The 17925-nt window shown below is 39.7% G+C and overlaps 1 protein-coding gene across 1 annotated transcript in view; it reads right to left on the reverse strand.

Annotated features, from left to right (window-relative positions):
- cntnap2a (contactin associated protein 2a) overlaps positions 1-17925 on the reverse strand; it is a 280488-nt gene that overhangs the window by 7234 nt on the left and 255329 nt on the right. The window contains exons 21-23 of the mRNA XM_027274194.1: positions 15082-15315; positions 14111-14244; positions 7644-7737 (exon numbers count right to left, since the gene is read on the reverse strand). Coding sequence (XP_027129995.1) covers positions 7644-7737; positions 14111-14244; positions 15082-15315 — 462 coding nt within the window. The remainder of the gene's footprint in view (positions 1-7643; positions 7738-14110; positions 14245-15081; positions 15316-17925) is intronic.

Raw genomic sequence — 17925 nt, forward strand, 5'->3', positions numbered from 1 at the left:
GAAATGACCACAGAGCTGAATCAACACTCCAATGAAAATCCGAGACACTGTAAGCTTTCCATTATAAGTTCTTGCTACACACATTTTAAGAATATTTTCTCCATGCCAAGGACTTAACACCATACAAAGTAAAATATGAACATTAACAAGTAATGTCAGCTTGTCAGAGCCAGTAACCACACACTAATCTTAATGCTAGTATTCCCTCACTCTGCTTGTCTTGGTGGCTTCTAAAGGGGCTTTCCAGACTGATCAATAAAACAGTTGCAAACACACTCAAACCAACAGCTCTCCACACACTAATCATGATTAGAAAAGAGCTAATCCAGAAGGCTTGAGATTGCAATAATACAACTAGGTCCTACAGTTGTGCCCTACCACATACCATATGGGACGCCTCAAAAATCCAGCTCTACAAAACACACAGACACACCGTCACGTCTCTTCAGCATGATCAGAGGATTGCACCTTCTGATGGTGTGTCACCAGGATGGCCAGTGACATCACATGAATAATTCAAAAGGTGAGGTAGCACCTAAAGCTGTGAGGAGAGGGCTGGAGTGAGGAGAACGGGTTGTAGTGTGTTTTGTGTTGTGGGGGTGAGGGGGGGTTGCATGAAGGGGATAAAAAAATAATTTGGATGAAAAAAGAGGGGAAGATGGAGAGAACTGCAGAACTAGCAGAGGGGGAGGGTGCGGCTGCCTCTTCAAAAAAGGGCTGGTGATGAGGGGAAAGGTGAGAGACATGAGAGGCGAAGGACAAAAGACAGAGAAGAGTGTGTCTGGTGTGTTTGTGTGTGTGAGTGAGTGGCAGCAAAGGAAAAGAAGAGTGGGAAGGAACTGGGGTGATAAGAAGGGTGCTCGAATGGAGGGGCTAGGGTAGAGGAGATCAAACACAGTTGCCATGGCAACAAATGGAAGCTGATGCTGGGGTGAGAGACAGGAAAAAAAGGGGGGGTGGGAAGGGGGGGTGTTAATGAAAGTATGATGCATTTGAGGCACATCAAAAGAATATTAATGCAAATCTAGCCACCACACCCTTTGTAATACAGAAATAAATATGTAACACGTAGCAACACACACATGGACACAGTCAGTGGTCACAGCTGAAGTACAGAGAGAGAGAGGGGCAGATATAAATAAAAAAATGAGAGAAAGCTTTATGAAAATGAATTGATAAAAGTGAAAAATAAACTAAAGATTAAAAAGATGAGTGAGAAATAGTGACCTACAGATGAGAGGAAATGTTCACAGTGCTCTTAAATTCTCTTCAAATTGATTTGTGTATTTTGTACATTTTTTTAAAGGATATTAATATTTGTGCTTTTTCTCTGTGTAGATATCTTCTATATTAACGCCCAATGCAAAGTTTGATAATAACTTTTCCTTTTAATTCTTGCTCATGTCAGCATTTGCTTGTGGTGATCTTAAAAAACAACATGGAGCTGAACTGAACTGCAGTGAACAGAGATGTGCAAAGAGAGGTGGTGTGGTGCGTGAACAAACACAAAGTGGTGAACTAAGAACACCAAGGAGGGAGGAGGTGAAAAGAAGAGGTGAAGTAGATGCATGACTAGTTAGTTGAAGACATGAAGATACACCTGTGGTTGCAACACCCTCAGATACTGAACACACGTACACACATAGGTGTATTTAACAATGCAACCTCTAGCTCCTTCTTCAACGAGAAGCCAAAAAAGACAGACATAACACACAGACTGTAAAATAATTAATATCACACTCTCTGTGATGGCTCATTTTCCTTCTGACTCAGACACACACACACCAAGGTTCTGTGTAATTTGCCTGCAATCTGATTAATTCAGGGGTTAGATGGCATTTAAAATTTAAAAGCATCACACATTTGGCTTCATTTCAATTCATGATGATATAGAAAGGCTCTATTTCTCATGTTTAGCAGCAAAAACAATTTTACATTTAGGAAAAGAGGAAAGACTGACTTAGACCCTGGCACACTCATGCATGTGCCAGAATGCATACAGATGAAGACACACAGGTATATATACGCACACACATAAACACAAACGCATCCAACTATAGTTACCTATGTGGAGTTTGCAGCAGTGGCTGTATACAGTTTGTGAGGCAACCCTGCTTCCTCTTCTTTCCCTCGTTCCTCCTCTCTGGTATGTGGATCTCTTAACACCGTTCTACATTGGCAATCATCTCTCTCTCATTCTGTCTCTACCTCCCTCTATCCCTCTCTCTCTCTCGCTGCAGTGCGGTCCCACCCCCACTCCCGACACAGCAGCTGGAGAAAACCTGGATCCCGGACACCCACAGCCATGGAACAGGACTCACCAGTATAAAGTACAACTAGTGGAGAGGATAGCATGATGTCATCCTTGCACGCGCAGGCACAATCACGCACACACACAAAGCAGTGGCCGTACAGGTACGTCCACCTCGATTTAAAGGCACATTGAGATGATAGAGATTATAGAATTAGCATACAGATGATACAAAGCCTGGAGACAGATAAGAGAAAACTACTCTGTGTTATCAGCCTTGTCTAACATCAGGGTTGATCAGCGCTTTAATCACAGTCAGGACGTCTGCTCAAAGGTCAGAGCACAAAAGACATTGAACCAGTGGCTGCCTGGAAGGGGGGAAATTAACTGAACTTCATCATGGCATGTTGGCAACAGTCAGCAGTAATGTAAAGGACATGTAATTTGTACTTAGTTATAATAAATCAACTCAGCACTACTATGACTCCAGGAGCTGAGTGCTGAATCAAAAACTCAAAAACTGCACTCCTACCCCCCCAAAATATACTCAATATGCCAGCAGCCCAATTAAATGATTCATTAATGCACTGATGTTGAAAGCAAATGCCGTACACGCAGGGGACGTGTAAAGTGGAAGCTGCTGACAGTTGATGAAGGGTGAAATGTACGAGAATTAATAAGATGTTTCATTAATGTGCTGTCCTGCTGATCATATTCTAACTGATGAAATGAAACAGGAAAGTGTGACGCGTGGTTCGTTAAACAACTTTATGCTGATCATCCACACTATATACTGTATGTCAAACATGCTGGAACATTTCCACGTGTTCAGAAATTGTGTTCTTAAAAAGTGTTTAAATATGTACTTGATGTACAAATGTAGTTTCTCCTACACTACAAATGTTATACACTGTCTGTATAATATTAAACAGTTCATGTCTTTTAAATATGTAATTATATATTATGTTTTTTTATATTATCGTGATTTCAGATGTTCAACTTTAAAACTTTAAAACACTTGAGGAGCATTGTATTAACTAGTCATATGACCCAGATGTATTCATGTGAGTGCTCAGGTAATTTTGCTGAGTAAAGTAGAAGAAGCTACAGGTGAAAAGTGTTGTTCGCTCTTGATAAAGTCACAGTAAAGTCATTTAATTATGATCCTCAGCTATATGTTTCCATGACCTACCAGCAGCTGACTGCTACTACTGGCTGCACAGGGAGATTTATTAATTTAAATATGTTACTGTTTAAATAAATGCTACAATAAAAAAACAACACTTCTATATTAATAACAACGGTGTTCCATCTGAATACCCCTCGCCTTACCTTCGGCTTTCAAACATGGAGGAGAATTTACAGTGAGCAGATATAAAATGTTCATTCTAAGGCAATGAAAACACAACCATTCTTATTTTCATTCTTATTTTCACGAAAACATATATATATCCCATTATTTATTTTTTTACAGGTTTGCCTTTAGCTTGATTTTCATGTGACAAAGCCAATGTCATCTTGATCTACAAGGTTACTGACACATTAAATTAGATGATGAGAGGCATAAATTCTTCAGTGGGCACATGTAGATATACAGTGATGACACATATTGTTTAAAACATTGGTAAGATTTCATTTGTACAGGCACAGGGTTAAGAGTTTCTCAGAATGGCAGCCTGTGTAAAATAATTCGCAAGCACCCACAGGGAACAACGTGTTAAATGTGTTTGGACAGTGTTAATAGAACAAGTGAGGCTAGGGGAATAAAAAAAAAAAACAGATGAAAGAAATCAGAATTTCAGTGTTGTACTGATGTACATGTCCTTTACTATCACCCTCAGGGCAACAATCATCTGTTTCTAATAGCACTTTCACAGTGTCACTATTTTTCTTGCTCTCTCTCTCTCTCTGCCTTTGGCCCTGAGTCTATTCCCTTAGATAGACACACTCACATAAAGTCCACGCACACACACTCACACGCATGTGCTCACAGACAGATTTGTGGCTCTGAGGACTGGGTTCGGAGCGTGCCTGCTGCTCTGGCTAATGTATGACTCATCTCCCCCCATCGATTCCACCGGGAGGCAGAGATCTAGGGAGGACAGACCCATGCGCAATACATCAACCCACACACCAGCCAACACACACGGATGCATGATAGAAGAAAAGACATGCACTCTTACATCTTTACCTTGCATAGAAAAATAGGCTGTGAAGTATAGTTACCTTCACACACTGTGTACTATAACATAAAGGGATAGCTTAGGAATTTTTAAATGGAGTTGTGTGAATTGCTAATGCATACTTGTGTATTACCTAGAGTAGACAATGATCAGTGCACCCTTAGTTTGGAAAAGAGATCCCGGCACAGGAGTAGAGGGATGCTCTGCTGTTGACAGGCTCAGTTCTACTGACAGGACAGCTGTCTACTGTAGATAAGACACTGGCTATCACACATGCTACACACACAACCCCACTTCAAAATACCTCACCAAACTATCCCTTTAAGTATCAAGCTACAGCAGTTACAGTAGCATATACTGTAGCATGTGCTGAATCATCCCTGTGTTTTATGATCGATACCACTTAAGCACAATTACCCTTGGCAACAAAAGAAAAAGTAGATTTCATGACCCTGAACCTGAGATATGCACATCGACAGCTACAACAAAGCTGCACAGTCAACACTATACAAACACGAGTAGGTAAACATAGTTTTCTTTCAGAAATTGAGTTATATTGTGCTAACCACAGCACTACAGTCAGATTTTTATATATCGGGCAGGAGTGCAATGACAATGACCTTGGTTATTGAACAATCAGATGATTATTTAGTCAATTGAGAGATGAGTTATTATGTTCTATTGTAAAAAAATATATAGTAAAAATGCCGGTCATAATTTTGCAGAGCACATCAAATTCATATAAAAATCCTTTGTCCAAAATCCAACAGTCTAAAAACTAAAGACATTCAACTTACAGATAAAAGCAGCACACTATCATATTGGAGAAACTAGAAGTTTGCTAATGTTCGCCATTTTTAAAAATGACAATTGATTGATTATTAACATAGTTGAAGCTGCAGTTGACTGTTTTTCTGTCGATTGACTAATCAATAAATAATTTCAATACTAACCACTGTTATGCAGTGTCCATTATTCTACAGGCGTTAAGCTTGAACTTTAAAACAAAATTCATAAAAAAAACAATGTATGTTGAGGAGTAAGACACAAGTTTACTGATATTGTTGTAGTCTCCGACAACTGACAATATAGATCCATATTGATGGCAGTTTTTTAAAATCTTATTTACAATTTTAACTCTTACAAAGGGCATATTTTTAAACATATTTTGCACTGTTTCAGAAAAAAATGTCAATGTCTAATGTGGAAGAAACAAAATAAGTGTGAGGTGCAAAAATGAAAATATACCAGCACTGTGGAGGTATTTTATGCCATTTGCAGCCTACAGGCAAAATGTAGGAGCAGCTAATGAAGAGATGAATGAATGGTAATTGGTCATTGGGGCTCTAAATGATAGCACCCATAAGTCCTTACCTTGGGAGTGGATGGAGACAGAAAATAACTGTGAGAAGAGTTGTTATTTAAGGAGTTATTTCATAGAAAAAAACCCTCCACATCTTTACTGTATATTGATGGTGATTTTCTGTGTATATCTACTTCTTTAATGTCGACATTGCTTTACTTCTACCATCTTTCTCTAACAGACTTATGCTATCACATAGTCAGCAGACTGAGAGGAGATGGAGGAGATGTCGCTGTGATCAGAATGTGTGTGTGTTTGTGTGTGTGCTGGATCAAACACAGAGTCTCTGTCTCCGAGAAATAGAGAATCTGATAGCTGTCTGACAGCCTCTCTTGTCTCTGCGGTCCCAACACAGACGAGGAACAGATCTGATGAAATGTACAAAACCAAATGACAGCTTTTGTTCGGTTTCCTCTCTGTGTCTGTTCTTCTCATCACAATATTCCTGTCATCCTTCTGTTTTCCTCTTTCTTTTTCAATGCGATGACCTTATTTTTCACTTGTTGTCTTTATGCGTATTGTTCTGTATGATGTTTGCCACAATGTTAGAGACTTATTTCACTAAGTTGAGTCTACTGATGTGCAAAGTGTAAGCCTGCATATGAGGTGACTTTGTCCTGTGTGTCCTTAAAGCATCTGTGCAAGGCGGGTGAAGATGGATGGCTGCGTCTTGTGTGTGCGCGTGTGCTCATTCGCGTGTCTGTGTGCGTGCGTGCGCAGGGTTGTATTCCCAGGGGTTCTGGTGGCGTGTGCAGCAGTCGATAGTTCTGGCTGGTAAGTGAAGTCGGCCATTACTTCAACCTCACTGACTTTCTCAGCACTTGAGGTAGAGGACAAAGGAGATGAGGTGAAAGAAAGGGAAGACTAGAGCAAGCTGCAGCAAGATGAAAAGAATGAAATACAATCTTCTATCAGAGGCAAACTATGAGTAATTAAAGAAGCTACTAACCAATCAAAATCAAGCCATAAACCACACCTACTTACAAGAAGCAAATTAGGTTTAAACAAGTCTAAGGTGTTTGAAATGAAGATTTAGGACTCTGTTTAGACTAGCTGTCGCAGTAAATCCACATAAACATAAAAAGGAAAATCCACCTTAAGTAAAGGTTGGGGATTCTTTTGCTCTGACAGTTATCCATGCACTGTGGGACTCCTGCACGCTAGGCAACAAAAACTATCAAGGTCATTTGAAGTTTTCTAACATATTATACGCCAGATTTTGTCACAAATGTGCCTGCACACCCATGCAGGCAGAGATGGATGCAGCTGGGATCAAGTGCTGCACCAATATCCCTCTGCAATCCTTTGGTAGCCTCTAGTGGACATAGTGAGTAATTACTCTCTTTTCTATTGAGTCAGACAGAATAGAGACAAATGTGGAGGTGTTTGTGTATTTGGATTTTTATTAATTTAGCTTGTATTCTCAATTGGCCTCTATTAATGTTGATCTATGTATATGTTTGTGTTGTAAGGACACATTTGTAAATGAGATGGTTTATCTATAAAGAGAAACTGCAGAAATATAACTCAATATACACACCATAACATAAATATACACTATATAAAATATTACAACAGCTGTAAAAACAAAACAAAACATTGTGTTCATATCCCAACTCCAGGATTTTTATGTTTTGATAGGAGATGTTATGTTTACCTCATAAAAACATAAACAATGAATATACAGTGAGATTCTTAACACTGAAAAAGCTCCTAAAGAACTAGTTGAACCATGATGTGATGGGAATGGAGTGGAGCAGATAATCTAATAAATATGGTAAAAGTTAACTCAGTATGAAGTGCAAATTCTAAAATGTGAGCAGAGAAGACGAGCTGACATACTCACCAAAGACTTTGCCCAAGAACAGCGTCTTGACCAGGTTGAACTGTGTGTCTGAGGCATCTGGGAGTGTGTAGCTCACTGGAGGGTAATGATCCAACTGAAACAGTGAGAGAGAGCAGGAGTGAGAGATAATGTATTAGAATCTGCACTTTAAAAGAGAGTCTGGATCTGAAACTCCTGACCACAGCCTTTTCAAAAGAGCCAGCCCCTGCATCAGCACATTAAACAGAGGACACAAGATGATGAAGAAGAGACGGTGATTCATTGCTGTCAAGCAATGCAAATCTACAACACAGCACAATCAAAAGCTCAATGGCTCCCTCTTGTGGTTTTAAAATGTCAGGGAAGCTCAGGGGAAACTGGAAAGTTAATAAATCTTCATGTTATTCCCACGAATCATGATCTTTCTCTGTAAACTAGGAGAAAATTTCATGCCAAGTAGTGTCTACCGAGCTATATCCCTGTTCAAAATACCAACACAGAGGCATCTATCCTATGCATCAAACTCCATACTGTCACTGCAAATGATTAAAGAAAACATCTTATTTGGCTTATAAGCTGAAAATGTTGGTATTTCTTTTTGTCTAGTGAAGCAAGTCATGGCTGAATGCAAAGTGAATCCCCAGTAATGACCCCGAAAACAAACAGCTCTTCACCATGACTCGAGATAAATGGTCACACATTAATTCACAATCTGCAATCTCTAAAGTCTGCGGTGGGTTCAAAGCCTTTCCCCAGGACTTAAAACCGAGACAGAATAAGCAGCATGTTTACAAAGACGAGCGTCTGTGAAGATGTGAGAGCAGAGAGGGTGATGGAGGAAGGGAATACATGACTTTAATATCCCTGCAACATAATTAACTTGTTATTGCTGTTTCATTGAAGTTTCTAATTAGCTTGAAGGCTTCAGCCGGTGCTATTGACGAGAATCATTTCAATCTCACAAATTGGTTTCTGTGTGTTCCAGAAATAAAAGATCTTCCCCCCCTTCTCTCTGCTCACAGGAGGACTGTATCTCGGCATACACCAGTCTGCAGAATGCATACCAACGCCACAAGCCTGGACAGGGGAGGTTGATTGAAAAAAATGACTTTTGTTACTGTGCGTTTTACTGGAAATTTGTTCCATTGATGAGCTGAATAGCTGTTTTGGCCTGTCGGCTGGGAGCTGTGCTGGACTCTCACTAAAGGGCTGAGACTTGTGTGTGCATGTGTGTGTAGTTGTTCTTGTTTACAAGTTTGAATCCATACAGAAAAAGCTTTCTACCCCCTACCCTTCCAGACAATTTTCTCCCTGTTTCTTTCCAAACACACACACACACACACACGCAGCATATCCTAATTTGATTCTTTCCAAAAGCCGGGTCTCAGAGGAGCATTGTGTGGGTTTTGTTTTCCACGGTGACTGGAGGGTGGGATAATGGGGCACAATTAAATTGCGCTCAGCTTATTTACTTTTATCTGTGAAAACAAATTGGCTGCACAGTAAGGGACGGCGGTCTGAGTCTCAAAACCACACGAAAAGGTCCACAGAGGAAAGACAACCAAGGAAAAGAACCTCATTTTACCAAACTTTGTCAATTACAACCACAATTATTGGGATCTTTAGACAACACGGTTTTCTCCTTTATGAGCTTCTGGCCTCATAGGTTACATAAAGCTTACATAAGCAAAGTAATCAGGGATTAGACAAAGAGAAAATTAACAATGGGTGAAACCTATTTCCCTAACTATGTGCTCAAAAGAATCTAATTTAGCCAATGTGCTGAATATATTGAAACTAATTTACAGTACACTCAGAACTTTTTTACTTTTGTGGCAACTTTTTTGTTTCCCTAATGATATCTGAGGGACAAAAGATAGTCCAATCACACATTAAACATTAGAGAAACTAAGTACAAATAAACGCACATTTCTTTTTTTTTAAATGAAGTTAAACATAAATATCAGTATCAGTGCTGAATTATTGTTCTGTACCAGCTAGAGCCACATTAATGCTCACCACGGAGGAGAGGAGAGGAGAGGAGAGGAGAGGAGAGGAGAGGAGGAAACAGAGATGAGATGTCTTGTGCCTGAAGGGATTCCACACTTTCATCTTTAAACCCTCACAGCGAGCTAGGTTGAGAGAAAGGGAAAGCCAGAGATGGAGAGATGGGAATTTATTTTGATCTAGCCTTGGTATGCCTTTGATAACAAGCTAACCTGACAAGACCTCACAGACTTCTTAAAAACTGCTACGTGCACTGCACTCTGTATGCCTGTACTTACATTTCAGTAGGTATTTGTGTGCACATGAAAATCCACACATTAGCCTTGGGACTATGAAGATGTTCAGTAACATAAATATCAAAGTGATCTTTGTTATCATATTTTGTGTGTCTATTTTCTTTATCAATAGACAGGAGATTTCTCTTTCAACACGCTCCTTTCACCCTGACTCTCTATTCCTTCTGTTTCTTTTCTCTCCATCTCTGTTCTGCTTTTTTTCCCCTCTCAGATTCCAATTACCACACTCCTACTTGTCTTCCTACTTGTTCTCTGTCATGTCTTTAAACTAAACAGTCGCTTGTCTAAACGCCTTTAAGATTTGCAGCCCTGATAGCAGAGAAGTGAGACCTCCACAGCCTCAGGTAAACACTCGACTCGCTCTTTTACCCTGGAAATTGAATTTGATTCACTGGCAGGCCCACCAGCATAACTGACTTTTATTGCATCTGACTCATATCTCCGCCTCTCACTCATGTTGTTATATCTCAGATGAGAGCAGCTGCAACAAGGGCTTCTGATGAGCATTTAAGCCATATAATGATGGGTTGGTTAAATTTGAAATACTGATGACATGCTATCAAATAAAAACTGGCATGTTTAATTCATAATGCAAAACATTTGTGATTCAATTTCAGACTGTGTAATTAGCAAGTGTACATTTCAGCTCATGATAATTAAGTTTGAAGATTCAAAAACAGTCAAAGTTCTGCCTGTTCTGTCTGACTATAAATGCTCTTGATGGATAGCGTATCAAAGAACTCGCTGAACGACTAAAGTACAAGATACATTATAGAAAAAGGTCTGAAGATGTTTTGACTATTTAAATCTACACTAACTCATTTTATGTCCTATTGGGGGAAGCAGAAACAAGCAGTAAACACCGACATATCATATAGCAAACTTCAAACTGCATCTTATTTACACATGTAGCAGATATTTAGCAACATCTGGAGTTGTCCACTCTCCCTTCAGCTGTGTTTAGTCTCCACCAACTCTTGCTTTTGGCTGCTAAATGCTTCACTATGTTAACTAGCTAGTTGGCAATCTCAGAACCCGTTGGCTGTCATCTGACAATAATTTAGCCCATGGGGGCGACAGCAAATGTCTCGGAGCTTCAGGTGTAGCCAGTGGATATCCAGAAAATGCATAAAGGGCATGCAGGCAATGCATTCTGCCTCTTTTGTACTCCTTGGACTGTTGCAACCAAAGGCTTGCTCAAACACGACTACTTAATACTACTCTACATACAAACAGAAACCATAAGGCTTCTGGTGCCAAAATCCTGGTCCCTTACCTACAGATTCTGCATTCATATGTGGTTTATAGAGATTAGCTCGATACTAACTCTGAGGTTTTTAAGAATCAATCATGGCATCTGCATAAGGAAGAATGTTGCTTGATATGTCTGTGTATGTATGCTATATTTGAGAATTAAGTAACCAGACTGACAGTTCCTGTTGGTGCTACCTACTCCCTAGTCTTGCCAAGTGTTTCTCTTGCTACTCTTATCCAGCATGGAATATGTCCCATCCTATTAGTGTGAATGTGAATTGCAGTCATGGTTCCTTGCTAGAAGTAAATAAACTATTACTAAAAGCCCTTGAGAGTATGTGAGAAGCCAGAAGGTGGGAGGTATGAAGAGACAGGATGAGAGCAGTGGAGTGGACAGATGAATTAGACTGAGTAATGTTGTTTTGGTAGCGTAGCAGTGAAGAAGCCTTTGTAGCGAGCTGACCTGACAAGATCTCACTTGTGCGTGCGTGTCTGTTGGTATGCATGTCCACATCTGTTTACGTGTGGATATTAAGTGTGTGTTTGTACCTTGAAAAGAACCCTGAGGAAGTAAGGCATGACATGAAAACGTTTCATTCATCAAAGTTATCTTCATTAGCATACCGTCTGGGTCTACTTTTCATGCCCTATCTACAAACTTCATCTATTTTCTCTCTCCATCCCTCCCCCACAGTTTCCCTTACTGATTTCTTAAATCCAAATTACCACATCAGTGATACATCAGCAGGGCTCTCTAAATTCTCTAAACAGTCTTCACTGTTTAAGTGCTGAAGCTATAATTTATTTTTTAGAAAAGACCAGAAGATTCAAAGGAGTACAGCCTGAACACATGGTGAGTGGTAAACTGGGGATATTCGATTTAATATTTCAGTCACACACTGAATACTGGGCTGAACATTGATATCTAGACACATCTCAGCTGCGATCAACCAGTGGGAATCGAAGGTGTGTGCATGCATGTATTTATGTGTGTGTGATGAGCAAAGAATCGTACAGTTGCTCTGACCGCTTTCTATACCAGTAAAAATGGATGCATTGTGTTGAAGTGCTCCCTCTGGGGTGATCAGCAGCCGCAGGATGTGATTTGCTCAGAAAATGAAGATGATATTTTTCCATCGGATGTTTCAATTGAATTTTCTTTCTGTTGCAACTTTTTTTTATTTCTACTGTGGTGCTTGAATGTAGGCGATGATATTCCTGTATAGATGGGATCATAGCTCCATGTACAGATGCAATGCAGTCATTATAGGTTTGTCAGGGTTGTGTGATTAATTCAGGTCAACAATTTATTTCACTTTAATGAAAGCAAGTGTCATCACAGTCATCAATTATTACAACAGAGGGTGACATCGTGACCACTGTGGGCAGAATCTGAAAGAGCACAACTAATTACATCTTCAGTCTCTATTATCTATTATACACTCCACTAAATTATATATATCATCTTGTGCCCTAAGATCTGACTGAATGATATGTGCGTTTTCATTTCCTGCGTATGTATTTCATTAATTTCCCGATCGTATTCATTTGAACACCCTGCAAACACATTCATACTTAATTTGTTTGCATACAGTGATAATACAGTGGCTGGTGGCATTATTAGTGTCCCCATTCACATAATATCTGGATGTTTTTTTCATTCATTTCAATTTATGTACTGCTATTACCTGAGCATCTATCAAATTACAAAGGTGGTAAACATGTGGCCCGCGGGCCCAGAACCAGCCTGCCAAACTGAATTGCACTAATTGCACTAATTTTTCTTAATATATCTCAGACTGTTCATCATCTAATTGTAAATGGATGATTCATTAATCGGAACACTGTATACACCGATGCAAAGGAAACCAAAGGGAACACACTCTATGAAATGTGTGAACAGCTACAAAAATGTTATAATATGACACTTATATTATAAGTGTAAGTGTGAAGTATTAATGTCAGATTACATGATGTGCAAACTTGGTATTTAAATTGCACATTATACAGGAGGCCACGCTGACAGAAATGGTTGTATAGATCATTTGGTTGGTTGTGTAGATGTTAAGTTCAAGAATTCAAGTTGATTTTTAGAAAAGACTATTATTTTTTTGGCAAGCTGCCAATGCAACTACAACATTTATTGTAATCCAGATGCAACCAATAACTCAGATTTACAGGTGGTTTCCTTAAATTGCAGCCTGCAGCCAAATCTGAGCATTTTAACTGAGAACAAAGTCTGTAATAGTTTAGCTGAATTCTCACTCCATCCTTGACAGCTACTGACAGAGGCTTGCCTGTATTGATCTGCACTAAGCTGTTTAACTGCAAGAGCACACAAACAACCCCCTGTCAACACACATAAACACACAAACACACACACACACAGATATGTGCAAATCCACTAGCACGCACAAGCACAAACATGCACAGTATCTCTCTCGCTCTGTCTCATACACACACAGTAATACACACTGTTAAATATCTGCGCACACACACAAACACACGATTATATGCAGCCACAATCACACAACACTGTGCACTCATACAAACACACAGATCGATTCATTCTCTCTGTTGCTATACTTAGGCTGTCTACTGGAAGTGGATTAACAGTGGCAGAGGACAAGTGGTTTCATCACAGCAGAAGACAGAACAGGACACTGCAGGACACTGACTTAATGCAAACCATTCAGTTAACACTCACTGGGCTTGTGTGATTGTGTACTTGTGATTGAATATGTGTGTGTGAGAGAGTTTTGCCAGCATGTAGCTGCAACTGCAATCCTATTTCAGCCACTCCTTGGTTGCTTGTAAGTAGGATCTTGAAATTGAAATGTAAGTATTTCGGGTTCTGAGCATCAACTAAAAGCCTAAAGTATGTATTAGTGAGCGTTCAGATGTGTGTGTGTGTGTTTGTGCGGTCTGTACCTGGATGGTGATGCTTCTGTCGACACGGGACATGTTAATGCTATGTGGCTGTCCGTTAGCCAGGTTACGCTGGTCCACATCTATAGCAAATGGCTCCCTCAGACCTCCCAGGTTATACCGCACCTGTAGTGAACCTAAAAAACATGCAGGCCAGTGGTTTGAAACCTGGTCTGGTCATATAAAACCTCACATCTCTGCTCAACATCTCCCTTTCCACTCCTCTATGACTTAAGCATGAGAGCTCATCAATAAACACCTGAATAAGAATTATTTGTAGATATTTTCAAGTAGTGTGTGTAAAAACTTTATTACTGACTGTAGTCTGTAGATACTGAGTGTACTTCTGCTTGATCACTAAATAAATGTTGTTTATTCTGATATTTTCTTTCTTCCAAACATATCCTGATTAAACTCAAGGCCAAGATTTACTTTCCTTCTTTGAAGTGACAGTGTAAGCAGAGGTAAGAAAGAGTGGTGATTAAATGATTAAATGGGCTTGTGGCTTGACAGGACTTTATAGATATTTCTTGTCTCGAAGGCCTGACAGTGCAGGGGGGGGCAAGAACTTCTAGCAGCACGCCCTGACAATGTGTTTTGTAGCTTTATTTTGGTGATGGTGCACATTAGTTGCTGAAACGCTAGATGGCACTGCAAATTTACTGTATATTCTAATTTATCAAAGCAATTTGTATCCTGCCATCTGCTCAGGGGGAGGCCACAGACTGAAGAGGATTTTTGGAGATTATAGAACTTTCCAAACGGTGCTGCAAGGACAGCCTGCATGTCATCCCCTGTGTCTGCCCTGCCCTTCCTGTCTCTCTCTACTGTCACTGTCCTAAATAAAAGGAAATGTCCCCCAGAAATCTATAAATATATAAAGAAGAAGTACTTGGCAGCACTAACAAGTCACTGCAAGCAAACTTCTCAGTAGTGAGTAATGATAACTTGTGCAAATGGAGGATGGATCTTACCATTCTGCCTTAAAACAACAGCCAGATAGTCCTGCGTCTTGGAGCTGACATACATCAGAATAGCTGGAGCATTGGATGTGCTGAAACTAAAGGCCACTTCCTCCTTTGTTAGATTCACTTCATGTGGCGTCAGCTCGTGGGTCACAATCTTTGTGTCCCTACTGGCTCCCGCAACTGCTTCAGGCAGGAAGTTGTACTTGACCAACGTTCCTGCCTCAAAGAAACCCCCAACATCTGGATGAGATGATAAAAGAAAACAGGAAAAAATGTATAAACACACAGGTAATGCAAGCAGGTGAACATAAGACACAAATTAAGACAGAGATTTTGTTTTTATTGCACTACAAACAGTTGAATTGTACATCTATGCATCACAAAGCAAAGAAGAAAGAAAAAGAAATAATCCCCCTTCCATCAGAAAGAAGCCACAGGGAAACTCACACATTGCCAAGAAACAAGAGGGTAGACATATTGCCAGACACACACATAAATATGGCTGTGTTCATGAGGTGTAGTAAAGTGGGTGTTAAATTGCTGTGCTCCAGCATATGAAACCAAACATGCATTGTTTACCTGTACAACAAGACCTAATGACATATTCCAGCCAGTCCAGGAGACTTATTAATTTGTGTAATCAAGTGTTGCGACGAAAGGATCTAAATTTCTTCCATACTTTTATTATCCTTCTTGTTTGTGTTCATTGTGTGTGTATGTACATGCATGCACATTGTCCGTGTGTCAGTTATAAAGGAGATATAAGCCACAATTTGCCTGAAATGAAAGAGAACTGAGTCTAGGGTAGTGTGTGCGTGTAAAGGCAATGGAATATTTCTTGAAATGTTTGCCTTTTCTCAGCTGCACTAGTGAAAATATATATCTAAACCCAATACGCGTGAAGAATACTAAGTGAACACATTTATGCATCTTATTTTAAAGCTTCACTTCACCCATCGTCTCCCATCGGACACAGTACAATAAATACTTCAAGCTACATTACTTAAATTTAATGGAAGGCTTATTACTAGAAAATGGGCAAGTCCTCTGACTGCTATTGGCGTAAACCTTGCCTCTATTCAGCTACACCACAATTTTATCCTCTGTTCTGCTGTGTTATAGTTTCAAGCTTTGGAAGTCTGGAGAGACCCATTTTAGCAATTGTTCTGTGTTAACCAGCTAGAGAGCTTGTGAGGTTTTCAAATAGCCTGCTTCTCACTTCATTTTCTAATGTGGCTGGATTGTTCACTGTCTGCCAAGAGCCATGCTACTGGGTATTAACTGAATCAGACTTAAATTAGACAAAATGCAGTATTGCCATCAGAGCAGCATGCTTCTTTGAATTCCTTAAATCAAATCAACAAAACAAACCACAATATCTATTGACAGAGGACAAAAATAGCTTGCTTCATACCTCACAACTTATAAGCTCATTGTTTGTTTAACCTCCTGTGATTGTACTGTTCAAAAGCAATACTGCTTCTGTTATAGTTCCAATTTCACACTTGCTGGATTGGGTCATAATCCATAAGGTCCTTTATAACTTCTTAGCAACTTTCACACTAGCGGTTTACTGCAAATTAAATCAAGTTATGCACACATGAAATACACGAAAAAATATATAGTATATGTATATATATAGTTGTGGAGGGGGGCATGGTACATCAGCTGCAGGAGAGAGGTGTGGAGAGGGCTCAGGAGGGCGGTGCCGGGGGGGTGCACACCTGTAGCCAACTGTCTAATCACTCTCCCTCTTTCCAACATGTGCTGAGCGTGCTGGACCAGGGAAGGGAGGACGGGCAGAAGTCGAGAGACACACAGCAGACGGCAGCAAGAGGCCTGCGAACGGCTGCAGAGTGTCTGGAATTGATGGAATAAGCCGAAATCAATAAAGATCCCTAAGAAACGGGCTTTGGACTCTGACTCTTTGTGCTGAGAGAACCCTAGTGGCAGTAAGCGTGTCACAACAGTATATAGTAGAGTATTAACAATCATACAGTTAAAATGAGTGTGAAGTATCTAATTATGCTACCATTTTTGTGGTCAATGTTTACTTTTGTGAAATGAAAAGAAAAATCATTTTTAATGCAGTACATCATAATCAAACAGCGTTTTGTGTCAGGTGAGACAAGCTTAAAGCATTCAAGCATTTTAGAGTGAGTGAGAAATATCTGATTACGCCAATCCAGCTAATGTTATATGACCATTGCAGTTTTCCTTGGATAAAGATTATTTAAAAATCTCACCACCTTATGTCGTAATTTAGGATAATTTCATATATATTTCTTTAGTGTCATGTCAGATATTTTATGTCCATAGACATCTTTATGCCTTTAAACCTGCAGTCATCCTAATGACCAGCAACCACTGATTGCAAAAACAAATGCATTTGCATTGACTGCAACGGAAAAATGACCCTATTTGTCACTTGATTTATGACTTAGGTAAACAGTTTTCTAATGAGATGATGGCCGCTAGTTTCAAATCTTCTTACATACAGCATGATGTTCACTTTGTAAATTATGGTCCCATTTAGAGTAAAATAGAGGATAAAGCAGGAAATGCTTTAGGGTGTGGCTAACTTGTGATTGACAAGTCATTCTCAGGGAGTCCATACAGTGGAAAGCAGAGGGAATTCAGATCAAACTGTAAAACTATGCAATATTGATGAAATATGAATCTGTTACTGCACTACCGATTTCTTGCCTCAACTGTTTTCACAAACCTATTGTTTAGCTGTAATATGTGAAGGTTTGTAGCTTGGCAGGCCAGCATTATGTCCTGCTAGAAGGTGATCTAAGACTAAGCACAGCTTAAAAAGCGCCAAAACAAACAATATGGTGAAAACCA

The sequence above is a fragment of the Larimichthys crocea genome, chromosome XXIII, assembly GCF_000972845.2.
Source record: "Larimichthys crocea isolate SSNF chromosome XXIII, L_crocea_2.0, whole genome shotgun sequence".
NCBI classification, from domain to species: Eukaryota; Metazoa; Chordata; class Actinopteri; family Sciaenidae; genus Larimichthys; species Larimichthys crocea.